We start from the raw sequence: 16,724 nt of genomic DNA, 5'->3' as shown, positions 1-16,724 counted from the left end.
TATCCTCTCTTATATGAGGAAAGGCTGAGAGAGCTGGCACTGTTCAGTCAGGAGAAGGCTCAGGGGGATCTCATCAGTGTGTATAAATACCCAGTGGGAGCAAATGAAGGAAAGGAAGACAGGCTTTTCTCAGTGGGTGCTCAGTGACAGGACAAGAGACACTGGACATGATCTAAACCATAAAAGGATCCATCTGATTGTCAGGAAACACTTCTTTGCTGCAAGGGTGACTGAGCATTGGAGCACATTGCCCAGAAAGGCCATGGAGTCCTCATCCTTTGAGACATTCCAAAGCTATCTGGACATTGTCCTAGACAGCCTTCTCTAGGTTCGTCGGCTTGAGCAGAGGATGTTGGACAAGATGAATTCCAGATACTTCTTCAAATGTCAACCATTATCTGGTTCTCTGATACCAGATACAGATAAGGCTGAGACACCAGTGCTACCTTTGTCTCCATCTTGACAGCCTCTGTGGTATTTTTGCCTAGAGGCAAGTTCAGGGAGGAGAGGACCTGCCAGTAATGGCAGAGGATCAGATCAGGGATCTCTGGAGAAACCTTGGCCCAAACCAGTCCATGGGATCTGATACAAGGGTTGCTACAAGAGCTGGTAGATGTCATTGTGAGGATGCTCTTGATCACCTTCAAAAATCATGTCGGAGAAGATGCGTGACAACTAGAAGAAGGGAAACATTGGAGCTATGTTCCAAAAAGGCTAACAGGTCCACCTGTGGAACTACAGGTCAGTCAGGCTCACTTTCATCTCTAGGAGAATCATCATAGGGCAAGTCTTCTCGGAACGTTTCCAGTCACCGAAGAAAGATGGTGACTGGGAGTAAGCGTAATTCACAGTCGACCAAGCTGACAACCTTTTTTTGACGAAATTACTAGATCTGCGGGTAATGGGAGAACAATGGGTGTCGTATACCTTGACTTTGGCAAGGCTTTTTATGCAGTGTCCCTCAGCATTGAAGTCCACAGTTGGGATGTCCTAGTCCAGTAGAATGTCTGTTTACTTGTGTAGAAAACTTGCTAGATTGTCAGGCCTGCAGGTAGTAGTTAGTGAGCTGTACTCCACATGGATGATGGTGATAAGTGGAGTACTGCAGAGGTCTATTTTTTGGTGACATGGCCAAGGAAGAGACAACAGTGTCATTGAGTTTATAGATTACAGCAAAATCTGGAGTGCAGTCAGTCAGTATCAGTGCAGGATTGTCTTTGAGGGAGGGTTAGAGGCCTGTGTGAACCTTGTAAAATTCTGCAGGGGCCATGCAAGGTCCTGCACCTGGATGGACCGACACTCTGCCCTCGTGCAGGCTGGGGACTGAATGGCAGGGAAGCAGCTCTGCTGAAAGGTACCTGGGAGTCCTTATGGGCAGTATGCTGTGAGTCAGCAGTGCTCCCTGGCAGCAAAGGAGGCTGATCGCATCCTAGGCTGTTTTAAGGAGTGCGTAAGCCAGTGGATTGAAGGAAGTGGTTATTTCCCATTACTTGGCACCTATTAGATGACATGTAAACTATTACATCTAGTTTGTGGCCCACTCAGTGCTGGAAAAGCACTGATAAATTTAAGCAAGTTCAGCTTGGTTAGGGGCTGGAGCACAATTCCTCTGAGGAGAGGCTGAAGAAACTGGGCTTGTTCAACCCCAGAGAAGAGCAGGCTTTCAGGGTACCTAACAGCAGCTGCCAATATCTATGGGCAAAGAAGGCTGAGCCAGGACGTTTACTAACGTGTGTTAGTGGGATATCAAGGTGATGGTCCTGAACTGAAGCAGGGGAGATTCTGTGTGGATATGAGGAAAAGCGTTTCTGCCGCTTAATCACTAAGGCTGCATGGAGTCAACATGGAGTTTCTACCTTTGGATATTTTTAAGACCTGACTGGAGAAAGTCCTGAGCAACCTGTCTAGAACTGAATGTTGACCTTTCATTGAGGAGGATGTTGGGTTAGAGACTTCCTGGGCTCCCTCCCTGAATGAACCGGAGTGATTCTGTGTGTCTTATGAATTGTAGCTGGTGACTCATCTCTAAGCAATGACTGCTACCGCTGTGAAGTTAAGCAGTGAGATACGCTCCAGAGCACTGTAGCTCACCAGTGATCTCTCTTTTCAGAACTCTCTGCCATGCAGAACAGCACCCTGACATCCAAGTGTGTGGCTGACCATGGTGTAAGTGAGGAAGGTGAGTGCCTGTTCTGTGGTGGGGAGCTGTCCTGGGGAAAGGTGTCAGCTTTCTGATGTTAGCTGATGTTGTTGGCAACATGTTGAGTTGTAGCTAGTAACTCGCTCTTATGCAATGGTCAGTACCTTGAAGCTGAGCAAGGCAGGGGACTGTAGTTGTCTTCTGATCTCTCTTCAGACACCTTTAAGAAGGAGAACAGCAGCTTGCTGGCCAAGCATGCAGGTGACCATGGTGTAAGTGGAGAAGGTAAGTGCCTGCGCTATGGAGCAGTCTTTGTTCATTTTGGCTTTTGTCTGACTCTTCTTGATGTGAAGTTATGGGTGGTGCCATGGGTGCTAAGTGCCTTCTGTGCTTGGCCTTTGCAAGGTCTGGAACGGATCGTGAGGACAGTGTGGAGCCTGGGTATGGAGGAGAGAGGGGAGGTGTTGTATGATGGCCCCATGGGGGATGGGGGCGGGGGATGTTGGTCGTGACTATTATTGATGCCAAACAAATGGTCCAGCTCTTGGTCCGATTACTCTTGATCCATCTGGGCCAGAGAGGGGAGTGTTGTGAGCTCCAGGATTGTCTGACTATTGCCTGTTGTGCTTGCAGAAGTGACCCAGGATGCAGAAAGTGGAACTGGGGAACACCTGAGCAACTCTCCGAGCTGCAGTAAAGAAGGTACGTGAGGGAGAAACTCCCTGTGTCTCGGGGGAGCTTGCCAGTTGACACAGAGGCTGGGAGTGGCAGTGGTGGGCCAGGCTGTGTATGACCCTGACGCCTTTTTGCTCAACTAGAAAACAGAGTGAGAATTATTAGGAGGAAGGGGGCCTGTGTGTAGTGGACAGATGTGTGTGTGAGGTGTGCTAGGAAATCAGATGTTTGTGGTGGAAGTGTTCAAAAGACTGGCCAATTTAGCCAGTTTAAAACTGTAGGATTAAACATTACTAGCATTCATTAATAACACACCTCTTATTCATGTTTGCACTATTACTTTATTCCATGCCTTAATGTGTGATAAAGGCTTATAGTGGCTGAGGTATCAGTAAGGCAGTATGGTTTTGTGTCAGCAGATTTCTGCACTATAATTCTACCTTGTTAATTACGAATGCTGTTGAACATTGTATCAAAGTTGAGAGATATTGTGTAACACTGAAGGTTTTTTTGTTGCATAGGTGTGCAGCTGTGTTCTCTTTGGTCACAAAGAATGCAGAGTTTACTTAATTTGCGTTTTTCTTGTGGTTTGTGTTTAAACTTACATGGACATGATGGGAAAGCTCTTCTAAATGAACAGACCAGTGGGCCTGAGGGCTGACACATGGAATGGGAAAACTGATTGTTACCCTGTATGGGAGAATAGTTGATCAACACTACATCTGATAGATATTAGCAAAATTCAGGCTGCAAAGATGCAATGCTTTGCAACAGTTGTTTCGTGTGCCGTGAATTAGTTAGAACCTTTACTCAGTCATCAGTTCTGTATGCTGCATTTAGTATGTGAGCGTAACAGGCCTCCATTTGCATGTCTCCAAAGCTGTGTTGCCTCCTCAGTCTGTTTTCTATGGTGGTATGTGTACAGACCAGAGCATCTGTGAGGTTGCACAGCTGCTTCTTGGAATACATCAACATGGAGAATATCAAAACTCAGATTAGTTCTGTCCCAAATCTGATAACAGAAGAATATAAGGGCTATCATTTAATAAACTGCACAGGCAAGGGCTTATATTGATCTATCATCCATCCAGACCAGAATACTGTTTCTGTAGAATTTTTCTAGAGTAGAGGAAGCCTATGGAATTCTGTTTTCACTCATGCTACTAATTAGTTTTACACTGTGATTCCCAAGAAGTGTTAAAGATCATCGATTTGGAGCTGAAGTCATTGACCTTTAGTTTATAATGAAAAGTCTTACGGAGACATCTAAATCTGTTAAAGAACACAAAAAAGTCAAGCCCTTACAAAGAGAACAATACTGTAAGTTTGACTTCCAAAGCACCCAGTAGTGTTGCAGAAAATCCTGCTGAACAGTTCTCTGTAGGAAATGCAAAATTCCTGTCCATGAAGCAGGAGGGTTCCAGGCAAAATAGTTGAAGCTATAGCATTAGTGCTATATCTCGAAGTCTTTGGTGTTCATGACAGCCAGGTGGTGGAGGTAGAAGTAATTTCCCCAGCCTAGCAGATTCAGTGGCAGTATGGAGAAGTGATATCATCTGCCATCAATAATCATGAATTTCTGGATTCACAAGGGATGTAGCTGGAGTGCATGACCTGCTTAGAAAGAATTTCACTGTAGTTGTGTAAGATTTTCAGAAGTAAAACTGTAGGTAAATATGTAATAAAACTTTCTCGTTGCTGGTGTGTCTGCAAAGCTTACACAGATTAAGATGATGCTCAGAACCGTTGCTGAACTTTGAGTCCATCTAATGAGGACAATCAACTTACCTAGGTTTGAGAGACTTGCTGTAATTCACCGTAGTTCAAGCATGTTTTACTCTGACTCTAGGGAGCTCTGTGGTTCCTGTGAGTGGATCAAAATTGTTCCACATAGGCTATAATTTTGAGCCAATCTGACCACTTGCTATCACTAGCAGTAGAGGTCTTGCTCTTTGGACCAGCTCTGATTTTCATCACACCCCTATGTGAACCAGTTTAACTACCTCACGTAGCAGGAAACTGACCCAGCAAAAAAATACGGGTGGTCTTCTGCTGGACTGGTAGGTTAAATCAAATCATAAAGGGCTTTGATAAGCACTGGGCTGACATACTGGAGGGGATGGGATGCTGGTCAGTGGTGGATTCAAAGGGAGAAGAAAGGGCAGGAGACAGTGAACGGGGCCGGGGGCCAGAGGGGGTCTGCTGCAGTGATAGCAGGTCAGGCTGAGGTGTGCGTGTGAAATGTGTTGCACGAAGCTGTTACTTTCTCACACTATAAAGCTTTGCTGCGCTTTGAGCGGGGGATAGAACAGCTGTAGTTTAACTGAGAACGAGCCTGGTGGCAGAGGGCATGAGCTGATTTCCCAGAGCTGAAGCCTTTGACAGTGCTGGCTGTTCTCCATAGAACATAGCTAGTTTAAAAGTACTTGGCAAATAAAATGTCTATGAAGAAACACAGTTTTGGAGGGATGTGAGATTAGGTCGTGGGTGAGAGAAGAAAGGAACGGATGGAAAAAATTGTTTTGCTGTTTGTGAAATGAAAGGGGTGACCTCCTCACAGTCTACACCTTCCTCAAGTGGGGCAGCGGAGGGAGAGGCACTGATCTCCTCTCTGGTGACAGTATTGGGACACGAGGAAATGGAATGAAGCTGCGTCAGGGGAAGTTCAGATTGGACATTAGGAAAAGGCTCTTCATTGAGAGGGTGGTCAGGCACTAGAACAGGCTCCCCAGGGAAATGGACACGGCACCAAGCGTCTCTTAGTCCTATGATTTAGTTTTAGGTAGTCCTGTGAGGAGCAGGGAGTTTGACTCAATGATCCTTATGGGTGCCTTCCAACTTGAGATACTCTATGATTCTATGAAAGGTTTTGTTTCCAAATTTATTAACTGAGTCACCAGAAACTTCTTGTTTTGATTTTTTTAATCTGACTTAAATGTTTAAAAACAAAAAATTAAAAAGCTTTTAGAAAATGTGTGGTGTTAAGCAGTGTGTATCAAAGCATTTTTGTTTGTTAAGAAATGAAGTTTGCAGATTGACTGACTGAAAACAGTATTCCTTTCCTTAAAAGAAGTGGAAAAATGTTGGTTTGTCTGTCATATAGCCCTTAGTTAAGTGGTGTAATTATGGGCATTTCGTACTTGTTTCTGCTTTTTGTGTTGTAGATCAGTGGTCTCCAAATTTTTTTGATTGTGCACCACATCAGGAAAATATTTTGAACATACACACCGAATTTATGTATATGTATTTATAAATTATATCCATGTGCTACCGTACTCAAGTATTATGTATACTATAAAACATGCACAAAAATAAAAATTAAAAAAGGATGAGATAAGGACGAAGCAAACAGTATTTTAATTTATTAATTTTATTAATGGTGCAAAAACATTTCTTCCTGTGCTGCAACAGATTGCCTTGCACACACCCCACTTTGGAGACCACTCATGCAGATAATCCATTTAAAGTTTCTCCAAATGCATAGGAATGTGGAAGCTGGTGGCACCTTACTGCTGCAGAGTTTTCTGTTCTGCAAGGTTTGATTCTTCTGTTGAATTACCAGCCAAGCAATCACATTCAGGTATTTGCTAAAGACAGTGTTGAAAAGAGGAAAACAAAAATCTCTGAATGTGAGAAAACATGGATGAGTGGAAGTGTGGGAGGGAGTTAGGACTGAGTATAAGAAACCTGACTTCATGATGCAGTCAAAACTGCCAATGAAACTGTCATGAAACAAGGAAGCAGACTTGAAACAGGGCTGTATAGCTGGGGAGGAAGCTGTGTTATCTTGTAATAACTGAGTCAGATCCTGTTACTTGCCAAGGAGTAATACTGAAGACCAAATTAAGTAAGTCAGTGTGTTCCTGGCCTATGTGGCATGTTGCTTTGCAAGGGCTACTTGGCTAAACTGTGCTTCTATGTCATGCTTAAAGGTTTAGCACCTGAAATAGTTATGTTGTTACATCATGTCAAGACATGAGATGTAGCTGTGCTTTCTTTGGTGCTGTTTGGAAGCTGTATGGGGCTGGAACTTTTTACATGTTCTGTAGAGAGTGTGAAACTTATTGCTATAAAATCAAAGAACACTCATTTCATATTCAGGCCCTCTCACTGCACAGACACAAGCAAATAGCAGCCCCCCCCCCCCGGCTGGCTTCTTGATCGCTTTCTTTCGTCTTATCATCAAGCTAGCATGTCAGCTGTAGGTAAAGCAGTAAACCTGTTTGGATTTTAAGGATACAAATAATAAAAATGCTTCAGGGCTATCCAGGAACCTTATGAGAACCAGACTAGGAACGTCTTTCTTTTTCTCATTGTCTACAGAGATGAGTACCATGCGTCACCATATGCTGCTCTCCTAGACTGTCTCCTGGCATCTTATCCTAGGTTGGAGTGATGCTGAGCTAGAGACTAGTGGAAGGGAGGGGTAGTGCTATCAAAATAGGAGCAAAGACTGAGTGGCACAGTGCCTTGGCACATCCAGTTGGTTCCACTTACGCTGTTGCTCTGTGTGCACCAAGACAGAAACACTGATGTGAGTGGGCCTTGAATGTGCTTTGTTGGAAATCAGCCTGGTTAGAGCCTGATGCATGTTGGATGCAGTGAGTTAGGCTGGGCATGTAGTCTTATACTTGTCGGATTCTAACTTCCTGCACTGTAAATTCCCTTTGCCTTCAGTTTCCTTGCTTGTCGAATAAGAGCTCTATTTGCAATCCTCAAAAGAGAAGACTCAAAAGCACCTGGAGTTACTGTGTGGAAGAAATAGCAGCTGCGTCACATGCATGTGTGGTGCACAGCTGATACTAAGATTGTAGACCTGAACCTTTGAGTAAAAATGGTGCCTTAAATGCCTCATTAAGTGATCTAAAGTCATGGAGTCAGAACAGCCCCACAGGTTACCAGCTGCCTAGCAGGTGGCTGACAGTAAGTGATAAATGCTCTTAACCTGATTCTGTTGCAAAGCAATGTGTCTAACCATAAATAGATAATTTGGGTAAAACAGCTAGTGTATATCAGATACCACGGGTCACAAAGCTGCTGTAACTGGATCGTTTTGGATTGTGTGACAATGTCTTAATTAATCTTCACATGTTATTAGTATTTAAAGCCTGCAGTATTCTTCTATAACTAGTTCGATTTCTAGAAGACAAGACATAATAATTTACTTGTGTGCTTTTCTTTTTCTTTTGCTTCAGATCTTAAATTGTGAGCAAATAACTGCTTTGTGGACTAAGCACAAATGGAAGAGAAGTGGTAGAATTCAACAGTGAATGAGCTGCTATCTTTTCTCTTGGAGGTTTTCTACAAGCACTGAAGTCATCCATAAAGAAGTGCTTTGAAGACTAGCTGAGCTGTTTCCAGTGCCTATTTTTCTTTTCTCAAAAGGGACAGCTTCCTTTTCTGATGTCACTGCACGAAGATAAATAGGCCAAATCATGGACGAAATCTTTGGTATTGTTTTGTATCCAGTTTTAACAAGCAGTACTCCACTAACACAAAATGTAAGAGCTAAGGCCTTTTTTATAACTGATATTTAGAGATTAACGAAGTCATATCCATTTGCATGAATGTGGATAAATCAAAAACTAATCAGCTTTCTATGCAGTTTTGGATCAGTACTTTTTCGCAGTCGTAAGAAAGATGATTCGTCCTTCGGCAGGTCCAGATGGATGGAAGTTCGCATTTGCTCGTCTCACTTCTCCAGCAGGAACTCAATGCTCCAAGCAAATATTCTCCAAGATATCTGTCTCCTGGAGTTGGCAGAAGACTGGCAAATTGATGGTGGTTGACTTTGATAAAGCTACAGTTCAGTTTGTCGTTGCATTGGAACAAAGTCACTCCTACTAGCAGTGTTTGGCTTGTTTTTCCTGGAACTTTTGATATTTTTTGCACTTTTAGGGTTCTTTTTATGCCTTAGTTTCTGCTTCACATTATCACAGAATCACAGAACGTTAGGGATTGGAAGGGACCTCGAAAGATCATCTAGTCCAAGCCCCCTGCTAGTGCAGGACCATTATTGTAAGAGCATGTCAACCTACCCATTTCTAAAGAACAATATAGTTTTAGGTTGCTTGTGACTGGAAAGAAAACTTGAAAACTGAGGTCATGTATACACTGAAGCTCAAAAAGAATCAAAGATAAAAGAATACCATGTATTAATGTTTCCAGAACATCAAGCTATGAACCTTGTACTTTTCGTGGCTTCTGCATACTGGTTGTTTATGAAAGTTGAAAGCCATTTCAGTTGATTTTGAACTTGGTATGTGTGAAGAATCATGAAGGTTTGGCAATGATAAACAGAGATCAGAAACTCCCCCTTCATCTTCCCTCTTGTTCCAACTTATGCCTGTTATCTCTTGTTCCCCCACCAGGCACTATAATGAAGAATGTGTCTTTAGCTTGTAGGTACGGGAAGGCTGCTGTTGAGTACCCTCCCAACCCTACCCTTCTTCAGGCTTGAACTAGTACAGTGCCTGCAGCTTCTCCTCACAGCACAAGTGCTCTGACCATCTTGGTAGCTGTCCACTGAACTTGCTCCAGTTTTATTGATGACTGTCTTCTTGAAGGGGTCCAAAATTGGGTGCAGCATTCTAAATGCTTCTGAGGTCTATTTTCTTCCTATTGCCCTGTACCCTTTACTTTGGACCCCTGTCCACTACTACTTAACTGTGGGTTATGATCTCCCTTCCCATCATCAAGCTTCAGAGCTTTCCTCATGAGGTTGGACAGCTTGTTGACAAAGATTTTTACATTAGACAGCTCCCTAGGACATTTAAGCTATTCCTGTGTGCTTTTTCTGTTAGTGAAACCTAACCAACAGTTACTAACAGTGTGAGAAGGATCACAGGTAACTTATGCCCATACCCTGTCCTGTTGTAGGAAGTACAGACCCTACAGAAAACTTGGTATCTTTCCTTATTGCTACACATACCATTTAGATGTTTACTTCCACTCACACGATTTCTTTTGCTCTTTGCAGCTGCACTGCAGGAGTGTTCAACTGCAGAGGGTCTTTCGTTAGAGCTAGACCACCTTACCTGTACTGCTGTCTGTAAATATTTTTGATAATTTATTTTAAAAAACTTAAGATGTAAAAAACTTTGCCTCATCATTTTGTAATATATACCTACACTTTTTATTTAACCTCAAAAGTCAGCAACTGATCCCCAAAATAATCTTTAATCCAAAGTGATTTATTTTATGTATATATTTCGTCTTCTGAGCCAAGTGTCCTCCTCCTCTGCACCTTCCATGGGTTTATTGGGATGATCCTGTGTACTTAGTAACTTTTTAACAAGTTTCCACACAAAGAAGTCCTTTGGCATGTGTATTGTGGTAAGGATAAACCTGTAGCTTGTTTTCCTGCTGGGACAAAGGCTTGCTTTCTGTTATTAGTATGAGAAGTAATGGTCAAAAAAATAATTGTTTGGAGGAACTGGCTGAAATTGCTCCCAGAAACTGTACCAGTTAGTCTAATATACTGCATCCATCCTGTGCAATGTAATACTAAACAGCATGCAGACGTCTCACAGAGGGTGATTTTGAAAATTCCTTGACACCTGATATCGTCAGGTTTCCAAAGCAAAAAGCAATAGCCTTCAAAAAGAGTAAGCGCTTGTGGTTAATTAACCACAGTTGCTGGAAGTCTTTGGCATAATTCATGGTATTTTGGAGCTCTGTCAGAAGTAGAAAACCCCACTTACACGGCAGGCTGATGTAAAACCAAGATCTACAGGGTCTACAGTGTCTCACTGCCTGCTTTCACCCGCTCACTTTGCACAGTGTCTGCTGTGCATGAGAAACTTCTACCCACTGGTAGAAGTACAGACTTTGGAGTTTTTAAAGCAAGAGTGAAGCTCAGAGCTTCTTTTGTTGGTATTGTTATTTCTTTGGTTTTTATGATGGGTAGATTTTTTTTTTTTTCCATAGGGATGTGAAACTAGACAATGGGGAGCATAAATTGATGTGTCTTCCTGCCAGTTTTAGTGACAGCATTTTCAGTGTCATTCCCCATGTCCCTCTCTCCAAAAGTCTCCTGCACAATAACGAAAGAAGAATAAATATTTTTTCTGTAAAAAAAATTGTGTCCAATCTTACTTTGCTGTGAATGCAAAAACAGGTGGTTTTCAATAGCAAAGAGTAGAAGCTTACTCAAGATGCAAAGAGTTATTTCTGGCTCATGTATGAGTTCAGTCCAGGAAGCGCTGACTGTATTCCAGGAAGTGAGCCTGCCCTCTGACACCTCGGAGTCCCAGCTCATGCTGATGTTGAGAGCTGATTGTTGCTAATAACAGAAACTCACAGTGAGTAGAAGCTGCTGCTAAGTATTTGTGCTCACAAGACACATCCCAACTGATACCTTGGTCTTGACTCTCCTGTTCTTTATACTAGCTTTAACCTATGGAAGCAGTGCCTGCAGGAAACATTGCTTCTTATTTATCCCAGAATAAATGAGTTCAGAGCTCAAGTGTTGGTGTAGAACTGATTTTATGATTTTTTTTGAGCACCAAACTCAAAACGCCAGTTTTCAAGGCAGCTTTGTGTTGTGCTGACATGCCCAGGCTAGCTTTTGGTTGTTTGCAAACCCCCTGTCCTGGATCTAGCTGTGCTGGTTGAAAAGTTACACGATCCTTGCTGTGTCACTGGCTGTGCAACTACTGGGACCAATCTCTAGTAGATTAGAGTGTGAAAGCAGTCATGTGAGTAGAAGGAGCCTTCACTGGTCCCCAAGAACTAACTTCATATGGAGCTCCACAGGTAGAGCTGTGAGGACCGGCTTCCAGGAGCAGGATTGCAGCAAAAGCTAGGGACAGCAGGAACACCAAGAAGCGGCACAGTTGTCTATTGAGCAGACTTGTATCTGCGCCTTAAAACCAAGGGCTGGCAACCACCTGGCAGACTGCAAGGAGGTGATGCACACCCTGTGTGTAACACTGCTGCTGGAACACAAGTTTGCAATGTTCTTCAAGCAGTAGCAGGTTAATTTACTAACACCCAAAGCAGCAAGGGGGAGGTGAGCTTGTGTGCTCCCACTGTCTCTGGGTGCAGTTTGAACTGTGGCATAGGTACAAGGACGTGAAACATTGCTATGGACTCTAATGAGCACGTGAACAAAATTCTGAGGAGCTTTGCCTTGGGGTTGACCTCAAGGGGACTTTCCTCATTAAAAGGTGGTGAGTAGAGTTGACCATGGGGCACTGTGTGGGCCACTGTGGTTTAACTAGTGCGGTCATGGCAGAAATCAGTGTATCCTATGTCCAAGGACGTATTTTAAGTTTCTACTTTATCAGGTTTGTATGACCTAAATACAAAATTTGGGTATAACGCAACTTCTGCTTCATCCCTTCTGGATATCTGAGGACAGGCCTGTAAGTCCCAAAACTTGTCATTTTTTTCTAGCAGTTAGAGACAAACTGTGTGTCTCTACTTAGAAAAACTAATTCCTAGCCTTATAAATCTCAGGTTTTTTTACCATTTAGACTGTATTTTCCTCTTCTACTATATCCAGTTGTGCTTGTTTGCCACCCCTCTTCATTGGGGGATTCAATGCTCTTTGAGTATGCATGTTTGATCCTTGTTTGGTTCCTGGGGAAAGCAGGAAGAAGAGAATGGAGAGTTGGACCAGGAAGATGGAACAGAGGGGAAATGAGTGATGAATGGCGGGTGGAGGTAAGTGCAAATAAGGTCCAGAAATTCTGTGTACAGTACTGCAAAACAAACTGAGTTTTAGGGCTCCAAGGATAAATTAATCCCAGAATCATCTCTGAGAGCCAGGCTGTGGGGGTGGGGGACTTTTTCATGTGCTCTGAGGACCCTTCTAATTCCCATCTCAACCACTTTTCCCCAACAGCAGGAGGAGAACAATTTTAGCAGGGCAGCAGAATTCTACCACTGAGGAGTGGAACAGGTTCTATGCAATGTTTTACTGCTTAATGTCCTTGCAGAGTGGCTAAATTACATCTGCTCTGAAACACGCCAGCGTCCTAAGAAAGTTTCACTGGCTTCCTGTGGGTGTGAACCTGGTTGGTTCCTGTGGCCAATCGAGCAGGGAAAAAGTCCATGGGAAATAATACCTAATTTGGGCCCACTGTTATATGATCCCCAAATATGTCAGTGCATGGGGTGCAGCCAGACTATTTACTGTTCTTTGGCTCCATCATGGCTCTGAATCACGAGTTTTGCTCAACAGCTCCAGTTAAATATGAAAGTATTCTGGTTCAGCTCTGCAGTGTATCAACCAGAACTCATTTAATATGCCTTTTCAAATCACTATGGTATCACAGTGGTAACAAGTACCTGGTGAATTGAAACACTGTAATCGTAAGTAATGTGCTCCATATTAATAATTATGTATCATCTGTTTGTTTTCAATTCTCTATTTCTGGAGCCAAGTAAATTATGACAGAAGTTCATTGTAGTGGCAAAATCAAAGATGAAAGATTAGAGAATGCTGAATTCAAGCTTTTCTGCACAATCTTCCCTTACTCCCCCTGTATGTAATGCATGCTGAAATAAAACCTGGTAGTTTCATCAGATTCCTGTTGCTGGTAGTAAATGGATCCTGCTTCAACATTTCATTTGATTATTTTGCATTAACTTTGTGTAGCCCCCTGGCGTTCTTTTTTAGGCATAATCCGAGATGTACTTTAAAGTAATTTGCTTTCTCTCAAATGTCTTTGAGTATAATGTTCACACCATAGCATCTGACCATTTCACCAACAAATTTTCTACCCTCTAAGACAGATGATGGTATGGTCCCCTTTTTATGGATGGGCAAACTGACACACAGTGACATTATGACCAAGTCTGTCAGATGTGTTCACTGATTAGGAAGCATATGTAAGTCTTGGCTCTCCTGCACACTTGTGTAGTCTTGGAGCCTTCCTATGGTTAAGGTAGAGCTCTGTTCACCTTCAGTTGCAGCTACAAGCTACCAGCAAGATCTTTTGTTGCACACATGGGGAAACAGGGAATGCACAAACAGCTTCAGTATGGCAAGCCATGTATGAATTCTGTGGGTGAGACTCCATGTGTTTATGCAGCAGAGAGGATGGGGTTCCCTGTGCTTTTGTCCTCCCCTTCTGCTGGAAACAGAAACAGGGCATTCAGGACATGGTTGTTTACAAATGAGATGTACAAGCCAGTGCTTTGACTTGTTAAGACCAATAGTGTTGGGAAATCTTGTGCTTCATGTGTGTGCAAATGTTTATGTTCTGTATATGTGCATGAATGTGTGTGTACCTGTGTATTGTGTACGGCTTGTACAGGGGAGGGAAGTATGCTGAAGAAGTAGATTATTAGCCTCTTAGTGTGCTGGAGCTTTTAGAGTAGAAAGGGTTTAAGTTACTACAGTATTTGCTGGTAGATCAGTGTTTGTGTGGGGCTGTGAACTGTTTGGGGTCCGTTTTTCCCTCGATGTAGCAGTCCCCACTAAATTGTGCTGGAGAGATGGGGGAAGAGGGGTGCTTTCATCTGCTGAAACAGTAGGATGGGTAAAATCTGTGTAGCTGCTGGCCCAACACAGACATTTGGCTAGTGTCTACCTTAAATACATGTTCAACTGAATGTTTTGGTTTATGTATAGCAGGGGGGAGCTCAAACAGCAGCACAGATAATATCCAGTTCTTCAGAAAGGCATTTAACATCCTTGTTGTTGTTTTTGTCCGCCTGCCCACCTCCCACCTACATCTGCCCTGTTTGTGCTGAGGATGTAAAATGTCAGCCTGACAGTTCAAGTGTGGCAAAATAGCAAACAAATGTGAATAATGGGAAGTCTTTAGCTGAGGCTGCCTCACATGGCGCCACCTGCCATCAGTGAGAAAACATGCATCCAAGAGGGAGTTTGCTGTACTGTTTCAGCCCCTGGAAGACTCATCCCTTTGCTATTACCAGTCTTACCCATTTTAAACTCCTGCCTTAAGAGCAGGGCCGTGTGTGTGCGCGTGTGAGTGTGTTTGTGTATAGGTAGGCCTGTGTTGTTACCTAGACGAGCTGTAGGCTCGGGGGCCACAGTCCAAATCTTCCAATAGAACTACCTTTTCTTTCATACTGTAAATTCAGGAACTAGGTGATACACCCTATCTATTTTCTTTTGTTCATATCTGCATTGTCTCCAGGTCCTCGGGCTAAGGACAAAGTCCAGTATAATACGTTGTTATACATCTGTGGAGCTGGCATGAGAGTGCTACATTATATCTCTGAAGATTATTTCTTCGGGATTTCATCTTTTTTGTATTCATCATTTTGTGAGTGCCCTCTAAGACACTGCCTCTGTGATGAGAGCTGTTTCATCCATAGCATCATTTCTCTCTCCTAGCACATCATAAGGACAGTAAAAGGACGGTGGTTTTGGCACCCGTTCCACACAGTTTGCATAACAATGGCATTATTGGCATTTCAAGCATGTTTCTGTTTGTAAAAGGTACGTAAAATGCCAGACTCTTCAAAAGCTCTCAGTGATTTGAGGTGCCTTACGTTCTTAGCCTCCAATGTCAGACAGGTTATGGAGCTTGCTGGGATGACACTGTCCAGAATCTGAACTTTCACAGGGAGTTGCACTATTGAAACTGCATCAGTTATACACTTGCCCTTGTTGAACCTCGTTAGGTTCCTCCCTGCCCAGCTCTCCAGCCTGTCCAGGTCTCGTTGAATGGCAGCACAGCCTTCTGCTGTGTCAGCCACTCTTTCCAGTTTTGTGTCATCTTAAAAATCACAAAACCTTAAAGAGTAAAGAAAGACGAGAAATGTGTGGGGCTGGAGGTTCGATAGAAATAAATACCAGACTGATTCACAAAACTGGAACGTCTTGTTTGCAGCAGGTGGGAACTTGGATGCCAGCTCTCTGACAGAAACACGGCAGAGCTGGACACGCAGATCTTCCGTAGAAAGGTTTTCCTGAACTTGACTGCAAGTTTCGTCCTCTGTGAAAATATTTCCAAGTGCTTCTGATATGACCGGCCAGCAGGCACCGCTCTAGCACCAGCGATTGCTTGGCTGCTGTGGTATCTGTTTGGCAAAGGGCTCCTCGCAGTCCCGTCCCGTTCTCTTTCCCAGGGGAATGGTGTGGCTATAGCTCAAGGCACCAGTTCGGCCTGGAAAGCTCAGACATGGCCCAAGGGGGCTGTGAGCTGGCCAGTGAGTGTGTTTACCTGCTTCTTGACACAGGGAAGGGCTTGCCACAAGATTTGCGCTGGGTTACTGCAGGCAGTTCTTGGGCTTCTCCTGGATTTCGGTACACATAGATATAGCAATGAAGTGCTACTGGCAGGTAGTTGGTCAGGAGGGAGGTAATTTTAACAGATTATTATTTAATGCTCTGTGCTTGGAGGTTTCTGGAGGAGCTACCTGAGTGGATTTTCAAAGAACTGGGAAAACAGATTTCCCAAGGAAAGTCTTTTTCTTACTGAATTGGATTTTAGCCCTTGAAGTGCCCACTGACTTGCAACCAAGTGCCCTTGTGCAAACAAAGTTTGTATACCCCTCAGCCACATTCAGACAACCTGTTTTAGTGTGCTTCTTTCAGTACAGCTGCAACGCCCCCCTTCCCTCCACCCTCTGGTCATACAGGTTTCGATCCCAGACTATTAAAGCAGTGCAAAGCCTGCATATTGCAGACTAACTGTAATTAAATCTCCCAGCTGCGGAAGTACTTTAAACAGGTACAGCTGGAACTGACTGAAATTTTTCTTTACTGCCTTCTGGGCTTAGACCAGAGCAGGAGTCCTGCTGCCTCCCTGGAACAGGTAGGGGAGGGAGCTGTAGGAAGAGGGTAGAGAAGGGACAACTTCGTCAGCTAGAAACCGATTGAGTGACCTTTCTGCTCTCTGGACTCAAGTGGGACCATTTCCTCTGTGTGCTGACATTTGCTCCTGCCCTTCTGCTGCTTTCTTCACCTCCGCTTCGCTTTGTA

General features: G+C 43.5%; 1 protein-coding gene across 1 annotated transcript in view; it reads left to right on the top strand.

Annotated features, from left to right (window-relative positions):
- Window positions 1-9,048, top strand: part of CD58 (CD58 molecule) — a 30,885-nt gene extending 21,837 nt beyond the window's left edge. The window contains exons 5-8 of the mRNA XM_086460577.1: window positions 2,111-2,179; window positions 2,357-2,425; window positions 2,774-2,842; window positions 8,011-9,048. Of these exons, the coding sequence (XP_086316703.1) occupies window positions 2,111-2,179; window positions 2,357-2,425; window positions 2,774-2,842; window positions 8,011-8,024 (221 nt within the window). The 3' untranslated portion in view covers window positions 8,025-9,048. The remainder of the gene's footprint in view (window positions 1-2,110; window positions 2,180-2,356; window positions 2,426-2,773; window positions 2,843-8,010) is intronic.
- Window positions 9,049-16,724: the final 7,676 nt, after the last annotated feature.

Source organism: Leptosomus discolor, chromosome 1, assembly GCF_034619465.1.
Source record: "Leptosomus discolor isolate bLepDis1 chromosome 1, bLepDis1.hap2, whole genome shotgun sequence".
Lineage (NCBI taxonomy): Eukaryota > Metazoa > Chordata > Aves > Leptosomiformes > Leptosomidae > Leptosomus > Leptosomus discolor.
The sequence above is the reverse complement of the archived record's forward strand: the minus strand, read 5'-3'. Positions and strand labels throughout refer to the sequence as shown.